Source organism: Salmo salar, chromosome 07 (genome assembly GCF_965601325.2).
Source record: "Salmo salar chromosome 07, fSalSal1, whole genome shotgun sequence".
NCBI lineage: Eukaryota > Metazoa > Chordata > Actinopteri > Salmoniformes > Salmonidae > Salmo > Salmo salar.
The window spans coordinates 25,268,855-25,280,000 of record NC_138297.1 but is presented as its reverse complement, the minus strand read 5'-3'; the positions used below and the strand labels follow the sequence as shown (position 1 = coordinate 25,280,000).

At 48.0% G+C, this 11,146-nt stretch overlaps 1 protein-coding gene across 1 annotated transcript in view; it reads right to left on the bottom strand.

Moving 5' to 3' along the window:
* LOC106608822 (ephrin-B3) overlaps positions 1-11,146 on the bottom strand; it is a 116,112-nt gene that overhangs the window by 43,603 nt on the left and 61,363 nt on the right. Inside the window, exon 2 of the mRNA XM_014206990.3 lies at positions 7,753-8,048. Within this exon, the coding sequence (XP_014062465.1) occupies positions 7,753-8,048 (296 nt within the window). The remainder of the gene's footprint in view (positions 1-7,752; positions 8,049-11,146) is intronic.

The window sequence follows — 11,146 nt, the reverse complement described above, 5'->3', positions numbered from 1 at the left end:
ACACACACACACACACACACACACACACACACAACTATAAACGTACACACACACACACACACACACACACACACACTGATCGTAAACTCATGAATATGGAGTTCATTTAGGCTGCAGCACTCTTTCCCTCCCTCCCTCACTCTCTCACTCCTCTGTATTCTCTTTCTCATTTCCTCTCCCTCCCTCTTTCTATTCTCTGTCGTTTATTCCAGCTTAACCCTGATGAATAAACCAGTGTGTGGCTCTCGCTGCATTATTAAAAACATCCTCACTACTGTAAACAGAAACAGTGGCACTATGTCCAGCCAGCTAGGGCCAGAGAGAGAGAGGGAGACAGACAGATGGACAGACAGAGAGAGAGAGAGAGAGAGGGAGACAGACGGCCAGAGAGGGAGAGAGAGAGACAGACAGACGGCCAGAGAGAGAGAGAGAGAGAGAGAGAGAGAGCGAGAGAGAGAGAGAGAGAGAGAGAGAGAGAGAGAGACGGCCAGAGAGGGAGAGAGAGAGACAGACAGACGGACAGAGAGGGAGAGAGAGAGACAGACAGACGGACAGAGAGAGAGAGAGAGAGAGAGAGAGAGAGAGAGAGAGAGAGAGAGTGAGAGAGAGAGAGCCAGATGGCCAGAGAGAGAGAGACAGACAGCCAGAGAGAGAGAGCGAGGGTGACAGACGGCCAGAGAGAGAGAGAGAGGGTGACAGACGGCCAGAAAGAGAGAGAGACAGATGGACAGAGAGAGTAAGAGAGAGACAGATGGACAGTGAGAGAGAGACAGACGGCCAGAGAGAGGGAGACAGACGGACAGAGAGAGGGAGACAGACGGACGGAGACAGAAAGAGAGAGAGAGACACAGACGGACAGAGAGAGAGACACAGACGGACAGAGAGAGAGACACAGACGGACAGAGAGAGAGAGACAGACGGACGGAGAGAGAGACACAGACGGACAGAGAGAGAGAGACAGACGGCCAGAGAGAGGGAGACAGACGGACAGAGAGAGGGAGACAGACGGACGGAGACAGAAAGAGAGAGAGAGACACAGACGGACAGAGAGAGAGACACAGACGGACAGAGAGAGAGAGAGAGAGAGACACAGACGGACAGAGAGAGAGACACAGACGGACAGAGAGAGAGAGACAGACGGACGGAGAGAGAGACACAGACGGACAGAGAGAGAGAGACAGACGGACGGAGAGAGAGAGACAGACGGACGGAGAGAGAGAGCGGGAGGTAGAACATGAAAACACACCAACTTAGTCTAAGGGCTCGATTATTAAACTCATATCGCTGAAGTTCAGCACTATAGCGCGGGAGATAGCCTAGTGGTTAGAGCGTTGGACTAGTAACAGGTTGCAAGAATCCCCGAGCTGACAAGGTAACCCACTGTTCCTAGGCCATCATTGAAAATAAGAATTTGTTCTTAACTGACTTGCCTAGTTAAATAAAGGTAAAAATAAAATGCGTGCTTGAAATGTAAAGGGAATTTCCGAATGAGGCGACATATGCCGCGTTTACAGTGAATGCAGAACATTGCCTATACATTTAAAATCAGCCTATAGCGCTGAACTTCGGTGATACGGATTGACTGGAGCGTAACTCTCTCTCAGGTGGACATTTTGCACTCAGCTTTTCTATTATTCATACTGGGCTGGATGACGGTTTATCTGTCCTCCATTGTGTCTGTGTGTGTCCCAGAGATGGGCTCTCCAGGCTTCTCTGTGCATATATTTCAGAGAATGGTTGTGTGTACATGTGTGAGCATACATATGTTAGCGTGTGTGCCAAGAGTGTACATGCCCGCTTGTGTGTGTGTGTGTGTGTGTGTGTGTGTGTGTGTGTGTGTGTGTGTGACTGAAAGTGACCGTGGTGTTTCAGTGTCACAGCAGCAGACAAGATGATGTCTCCCTCTGTCTGTCAGGCTCCTACATAACCTTCCCCTTTCACTCAACTACATAACCTTCCCCTTTCACTCAAATACAACTACATAACCTCCCCCTGTCACTCAACTACATAACCTCCCCCTTTCACTCAACTACATAACCTCCCCCTTTCACTCAACTACATAATCTCCCCCTTTCACTCAACTACATAACCTCCCCCTGTCACTCAACTACAACTACATAACCTTCCCCTGTCACTCAACTACATAACCTCCCCCTTTCACTCAACTCCATAACCTCCCCCTTTCACTCAACTCCATAACCTCCCCCTTTCACTCAACTACATAACCTCCCCCTTTCACTCAACTACATAACCTCCCCCTGTCACTCAACTACAACTACATAACCTTCCCCTGTCACTCAACTACATAACCTTCCCCTTTCACTCAACTACATAACCTCCCCCTTTCACTCAACTACAACTACATAACCCCCTTTCACTCAACTCCATAACCTCCCCCTTTCACTCAACTACATAACCTCCCCCTTTCACTCAACTACATAACCTCCCCCTTTCACTCAACTACATAACCTCCCCCTGTCACTCAACTACAACTACATAACCTTCCCCTGTCACTCAACTACATAACCTCCCCCTTTCACTCAACTCCATAATCTCCCCCTTTCACTCAACTCCATAACCTCCCCCTTTCACTCAACTCCATAACCTCCCCCTTTCACTCAACTACATAACCTCCCCTTTTCACTCAACTACATAACCTCCCCCTGTCACTCAACTACAACTACATAACCTTCCCCTGTCACTCAACTACATAACCTTCCCCTTTCACACAACTACATAACCTTCCCCTTTCACTAAACTACATAACCTCCCCTTTCACTCAACTATAACTACTACATAACCTCCCCCTTTCACTCAACGACATAACCTTCCCCTTTCACTCAACTACATAACCTTCCCCTTTCACTCAACTACAACTACATAACCTCCCCCTTTCACTCAACTACATAACTTCCCCCTTTCACTCAACTACAACTACATAACCTCCCCCTTTCACTCAACTACAACTACATAACCTCCCCATGTCACTCAACTACATAACCTCCCCCTTTCACTCAACTACAACTACATAACCTCCCGCTTTCACTCAACTACAACTACATAACCTTCCCCTTTCACACAACTACATAACCTTCCCCTTTCACTAAATTACATAACCTCCCCTTTCACTCAACTACAACTACATAACCTCCCCCTTTCACTCAACGACATAACCTTCCCCTTTCACTCAACTACATAACCTCCCCCTTTCACTCAACTACATAACCTCCCCTTTCACTCAACGACATAACCTTCCCCTTTCACTCAACTACATAACCTCCCCCTTTCACTCAACTACATAACCTTCCCCTTTCACTCAACTACATAACCTCCCCCTTTCACTCAACTACAACTACATGACCTTCCCCTTTCACTCAACTACATAACCTTCCCCTTTCACTCAACTACATAACCTCCCCCTTTCACTCAACTACATAACCTCCCCCTTTCACTCAACTACAACTACATGACCTTCCCCTTTCACTCAACTACATAACCTTCCCCTTTCACTCAACTACATAACCTTCCCCTGTCACTCAACTACATAACCTTCCCCTTTCACTCAACTACATAACCTTCCCCTTTCACTCAACTACATAACCTTCCCCTTTCACTCAACTACATAACCTTCCCCTTTCACTCAACTACATAACCTTCCCCTTTCACTCAACTACATAACCCTCCCCTTTCACTCAACTACATAACCTCCCCTTTCACTCAACTACATAACCTCCCCCTTTCACTCAACTACATAACCTCCCCCTTTCACTCAACTACATAACCTCCCCTTTCACTCAACTACATAACCTCCCCCTTTCACTCAACTACATAACCTTCCCCTTTCACTCAACTACATAACCTTCCCCTTTCACTCAACTACATAACCTTCCCCTTTCACTCAACTACATAACCTCCCCCTTTCACTCAACTACATAACCTCCCCCTTTCACTCAACTACATAACCTTCCCCTTTCACTCAACTACATAACCTTCCCCTTTCACTCAACTACATAACCTTCCCCTTTCACTCAACTACAACTACATGACCTTCCCCTTTCACTCAACTACATAACCTTCCCCTTTCACTCAACTACATAACCTTCCCCTTTCACTCAACTACATAACCTCCCCCTTTCACTAATTTCATTCCCTCTTTCCCTCCCTCTGGTCCACTATCATCCACTTCCTGTTTCTCTGACAAATGCTTTTCTCCTCTCTCTACTCCTCTCATCCCTGTTCCCTTCTCTCTCTCTCTCTCATCCCTTCTCTCTCTCTCTCTCTCAGCCCTTCTCTCTCTCTTATCCCTTCTCTCTCTCTTTCATCCCCTCCATCTCTCTCTCCCTCATCCCCTCCATCTCTCTCTCTTTCACCCCCCCCTCTCTCTCATCCATTCTCTCTCATCTTTGTTCTCTCGCTCATCAGTATTTTCTTCTACGAGGTGAGCCAAGCTAATTTTATAAGAAGCTTTTGAGAAGCTGACTCTGCAGGATCACTGACTCCAGATCAGTCAAAGACAAAATATTTCATTTGAGAAGCTGCTGCTGTAGGTAGGATGGCTGACTTGAGATCAGTGAATAGAAAGAGGTTTCATCCTCTGCTCTCTGACAACAAAGACAGAGGGAAACAACTTGTGCCATCTATACTCCTCTCGGTCTCTGATGGGGACAGGGAGAGATGGCAGCCGTCCACGAGGTGTGTGTGTGACAGGGATCTGGCATCTGCTTTCAAAGAGCTACAGATATCAGGAGTGTGTGTCACTGAAGAGCTTTGAATGGTAAAGAGGAGAAAGAAATGATGATGTGTAAGAGAGAGAGAGAACAGGGATGAGAGAGAGAGAACAGGGATGAGAGAGAGAACAGGGATGAGAGAGAGAGAACAGGGATGACAGAGAGAGAACAGGGATGAGAGAGAGAACAGGGATGAGAGAGAGAGAACAGGGATGAGAGAGAGAACAGGGATGGGAGAGAGAATAGGGATGAGAGAGAGAGAACAGGGATGAGAGAGAGAACAGGGATAAGAGAGAGAACAGGGATGAGAGAGAGAACAGGGATATGAGAGAGAGAGAACAGGGATGAGAGAGAGAGAACAGGGATAAGAGAGAGAGAACAGGGATTAGAGAGAGAGAACAGGGATGAGAGAGAGAGAACAGGGATGAGAGAGAGAGAACAGGGATATGAGAGAGAGAACAGGGATGAGAGAGAGAGAACAGGGATCAGAGAGAGAACAGGGATGAGAGAGAGAGAACAGGGATGAGAGAGAGAACAGGGATATGAGAGAGAGAGAACAGGGATGAGAGAGAGAGAACAGGGATGAGAGAGAGAGAACAGGGATGAGAGAGAGAGAACAGGGATGAGAGAGAGAACAGGGATAAGAGAGAGAGAACAGGGATGAGAGAGAGAACAGGGATGAGAGAGAGAACAGGGATTAGAGAGAGAACAGGGATGAGAGAGAGAACAGGGATATGAGAGAGAGAGAACAGGGATATGAGAGAGAGAGAACAGGGATGAGAGAGAGAGAACAGGGATGAGAGAGAGAGAACAGGGATGAGAGAGAGAGAACAGGGATGAGAGAGAGAACAGGGATGAGAGAGAGAACAGGGATGAGAGAGAGAACAGGGATATGAGAGAGAGAACAGGGATGAGAGAGAGAGAACAGGGATATGAGAGAGAGAGAACAGGGATGAGAGAGAGAGAACAGGGATGAGAGAGAGAGAACAGGGATGAGAGAGAGAGAACAGGGATGAGAGAGAGAGAACAGGGATGAGAGAGAGAGAACAGGGATGAGAGAGAGAGAACAGGGATGAGAGAGAGAGAACAGGGATGAGAGAGAGAGAACAGGGATAAGAGAGAGAACAGGGATGAGAGAGAGAGAACAGGGATGAGAGAGAGAACAGGGATGACAGAGAGAGAACAGGGATAAGAGAGAGAACAGGGATAAAGAAAGAGAGAGTCAATGCTTAGTGAGATCTCACTCTTTACAACCAAGCCAGGCCCCCCCACCCCCCAGTCTCTCCTTATCTTTCTCTACATCCCTCCTCCATCTCTTCCTCGCTTCAGTTCGGTCTAACATTTCCCCTCTCTCATATCCGTCTACGTTCTAGCTCATTTAGTCCACTGTGAATAAATTAACACATGCTAAGGTAGGTTAATTACAAGACATTTCCCTGAGGGGAAAGACTCATACATACATCTGAACTACACACACACACACACACACACACACACACACACACACACACACACACACACACACACACACACACACACACACACACACACACACACACACACACACACCTACCTTCTACTACTGGCTCACAACAATCTTGATTAAATGCATGTACACACACACACACAATCAGGTAAACACACTAGAAAAACATGTACAGCACATTAATAATGTGAAATAATGGACCCAGAAACACACAATGTAACAACCTCACTTATATATACACACACACACACCCACACCAAATCAACATCGAACCAATCCATCTTCTCCCAATTTTCCACACGCACCTCGTGTCTCTCTCTCCATCTCTGTATCTGTCTGACTGTCTGTGTGTGACCTTTGCGTTTGAGCCCTCATTGATTACGGTTGGAGCTGTCAATCGATCCCTCAGTCTGTCTGAGGGAAGATAAAACGCTCCTGTCCGTGCTATGGACACCCCGGTTGCCATGTCTGGCTAGACATAGATGATTGGCGCTGCAGAATAGATCTGGCAACCCAGTGGTTCTTATCTGAACCCTTCATACCACAGCATGGAACTATAGTGGGCAAACACACAGGCACGCACACATACACACCTCAACCCACTTCATATTCTTAACACAAAACACACAGGCATGTATGTACTACACACACACTAAAACACACACACGGGGCCATTGTTAATGTTGCAGTGGGTTAACACGTCTAAGCAGATGTAATCTGAAGAAAATGCAGCTCTGCTGATTGTGAGTGAGTGCATACTTGGAGTAGCGATACGATTCGCTCCCCCACCCTGCCTCTCAAACACGCGCGGCATGAAGATACAAGACGTGGCACAGAAACTGCCAGGCAAATATAGAGCACAAGTAGCTCGGTACGAGGGGAGCGAATGGATTCGGTTCGTCTATAGTGTGTGCGCTCTCTCCCTCTCTCTCTCTCTCTCTCCCTCCCTCTCTCTCTCCCTCTCCCTCCCTCTCTCTCTCTCTCTCATCTCCTCTCCTCTCCCCCCCCCCCACCACCCATGAGAAGAGGAAGTGAAAACAGCATTAATACACCTGAGTGAATGGGGGTCCCAAGGACATAGGAGAGAATCTACAGTTCAGCAATCTAATAATGTCTACTCCTTCCTGAGGCGTTTTACACAGAGCTCATGTTTGGGTTGGCAAGGCCGTGTGTGTGTGTGTGTGTGTGCAAGCCCATATGTGTGTCTGTGCCCGAATGACTGTGTGTTAAGAGTTCACCTGAACTCCTGAATCCACTCTTTCTCTCCCTCATAGTGTTGTGTGTACTTAAAACAACCTCAGAGAGGATTCGCTTGATGTGACCTTAAGAGATTGTTCTACGTGATACACGCGCTTGCCTTGGCTGGCGTTGATGACCTCGTCACGTGTTCACGAGTCCTAACCTCAAACAAACCCAAAGGAAAACAAAAGAAATAGCTGGATCCCTGGTCACTTGGAGATACAGAATATAACACACACACACACACACACACACACACACACACACACACACACACACACTACAATTCTCCCCGCTCACCGATGATGTAGTAGTCAGCGTTGGTCTTGAACTCATGTCCCCACAGGTTAGGAGAGTACTCCTGGAACTTGATGGTGAACCTCATGTCATTGTTGGGCTTGTCACAGGTGAGCAGCAGGTTGGGCGCGCCCGTCACCTCACACCTGTCCGCCTGCTCACGTGACGACACCAGGTACAGCTTGTAGAACTCGTACTCGGCGGGGGCCCGCTGGCTGGGGGGGTCCGACGACGGACAGATGAGATCCAGACGATCCCCAATCTGAGGGTAGAGGACGTAGCCCTTATCGTCCAAAAATCTGGAGGGAGACAGAGAGAGAGAAGAAGAGAGAAGGAGAGAGAAGGAGAGAGAGAAGGAGAGAGACAAAGAGAGAGAAGGAGAGAGAGAAGGAGAGAGAAGGGGAGAGAAGGGGAGAGAGACGGAAAGAGACAGAGAGAGAGAAGGAGAGAGACAGAGAGAGAGAAGGAGAGAGACAGAGAGAGAGAAGGAGGGAGACAGAGAGAGAGAAGGAGGGAGACAGAGAGAGAGAAGGAGGGAGACAGAGAGAGAGAAGGGGGGAGACAGAGAGAGAGAAGGAGAGAGACAGAGAGAGAGAAGGAGGGAGACAGAGAGAGAGAAGGAGGGAGACAGAGAGAGAGAAGGAGAGAGAAGGGGAGAGAAGGGGAGAGAGACAGAGAGAGACAGAGAGAGAGAAGGAGAGAGACAGAGAGAGAGAAGGAGGGAGACAGAGAGAGAGAAGGAGGGAGACAGAGAGAGAGAAGGGGGGAGACAGAGAGAGAGAAGGAGGGAGACAGAGAGAGAGAAGGGGGGAGACAGAGAGAGAGAAGGGGGGAGACAGAGAGAGAGAAGGAGAGAGAGAAGGGGGGAGACAGAGCGAGAGAAGGAGAGAGAGAAGGGGGGAGACAGAGCGAGAGAAGGAGACAGAGCGAGAGAAGGAGAGAGAGAAGGGGGGAGACAGAGAGAGAGAAGGAGAGAGAGAAGGAGAGAGAAGGAGAGAGAAGGAGAGAGAAGGGGAGAGAAGGGGGGAGACAGAGAGAGAGAAGGAGGGAGACAGAGAGAGAGAGAAGGAGGGAGACAGAGAGAGAGAAGGGGGGAGACAGAGAGAGAGAAGGAGAGAGAAGGAGAGAGAAGGAGAGAGACAGAGAGAGAGAAGGAGAGAGAGAAGGAGAGAGAAGGAGAGAGAGAAGGAGAGAGGAGAGAGAAGGAGAGAGAGAAGGAGAGAGAGAAGGAGAGAGAAGGAGAGAGAAGGAGAGAGAAGGAGAGAGACAGAGAGAGAGAAGGAGAGAGAGAAGGAGAGAGAAGGAGAGAGAGAAGGAGAGAGAAGGAGAGAGAAGGAGAGAGAAGGAGAGAGAAGGGGAGAGAAAGAGAGAGGTAGAAAATAAAACGAGAGGTTAGTGTCACTTGTAAAGACTAATCAACATAACCTATACAGTAAGTGTCACTTGTAAAGACTAATCAACATAACCTATACAGTTAGTGTCACTTGTAAAGACTAATCAACATAACCTATACAGTAAGTGTCACTTGTAAAGACTAATCAACATAACCTATACAGTAAGTGTCACTTGTAAAGACTAATCAACATAACCTATACAGTAAGTGTCACTTGTAAAGACTAATCAACATAACCTATACAGTAAGTGTCACTTGTAAAGACTAATCAACATAACCTATACAGTAAGTGTCACTTGTAAAGACTAATCAACATAACCTATACAGTAAGTGTTACTCCGTCTTCGTTCGTTGAAGGAATTTTTTTTTCGTCACGCAAAAACGCAAACCCCTCACCTCCCTACTCATCCAACGGTCCTTGGAAATGATTCTGTTAAATTCCGCTATACATTTACATTTGAGTCATTTAGCAGACGCTCTTATCCAGAGCAACTAGGGTTAAGTGCCTTGCTCGAGCTCACATTGAGCAGATGTTTTAATCTAGTCGGTCCGGGGATTCGAACCAGCGACCTTTCAATAACCTGCCCAACGCTCTTAACCACTAGGCTACCTGACGCCAGGAAGCAGAGGACACCCAGTCAACAGAGGATGAGTTGACCACCCCAGGAACAGAGAGGCAGAGGAGGGACATTACGGACTAAGACCAACGGACTCATCCACTTTTTCATTCACAGAACACAACGCCACTTTGGCTAACAGCACACCACAACGCTAGTACGGCTAACAACACAGAGCACTGTTAGGCTATCTAGTAGTAGGACACAGTGAATGGGAAATGTAGGCTGTCACCAAAAACATGCTAATTGAGTAGCTGTTGGAATGTTTGGTTAGCAGCATACACCTTATATGAATTAAGAATTTTGTCCTTGACCCTGCAAATGGTAGTGGAGAAGCTAGCCTAGCCAAGCGCTAGTGTAGTAGAGGCCTGCAGCAGCAGAGGAACTTGGCATTCCTGTTCTCGTCGCCGGGAGCAGGAGGTTATCACTGAGCACTTACACTGGAGAGGTAAACACTCACTGCACTCAACACACACCCCCGCACCAGGAAAGCACAGTAGGGGGCTGGGCCTCACACACACACACACACACACTCAACACACACCCCCGCACCAGGAAAGCACAGTAGGGGGCTGGGCCTCACACACCCCCACACCAGGAAAGCACAGTAGGGGACTGGGCCTCACACACACACACACACCCGCACCAGGAAAGCACAGTAGGGGACTGGGCCTCACACACACACACACACCCCCGCACCAGGAAAGCACAGTAGGGGACTGGGCCTCACACACACACACACACACACACACACACACACACACACACACACACACACACACACACACACACACACACACACACACACACACACACACACACACACACACACACACACACACACACACACACACACACACACACACACACACACACACGACTACACACACACAGACCAACACACACGCACATAAACCATTTTACAGAATGTCTACTATAAATTCCAGTCACATAGGCAGTTGCTAAGGGGCTTCCGTGTACACAATAACACACTCGGGAGATACTCACACACATACCCATACAAACACCTTACTGAAGGCACATTCACACCCACCTTATTTCCTGCATGGCACATTTGTGCGTTATCTGATGGTGGATTGTAGCCTATGTCACAGTAGACCTGAGCAAAAGAATGGTGTGTGTGTGAGAGAGAGAGAGAGAGAGAGAGAGAGAGAGAGAGAGAGAGAGAGAGCGAGAGAGAGCGAGCGAGAGAGAATGCTACTGTGCATGCAGGCATAATGGTCAAACCAGAGGGAGGAGGAAGTAAAGGTATGTTTAAAATGGAGAGAGGGAGAGAGAGGGCAGGTAGAACATGAGATAAAGATAAACTAGAGAGATCTCAAACACAGATGTCTGTTCAGGAACGGAAAGAGAGAAAACGGAGAAA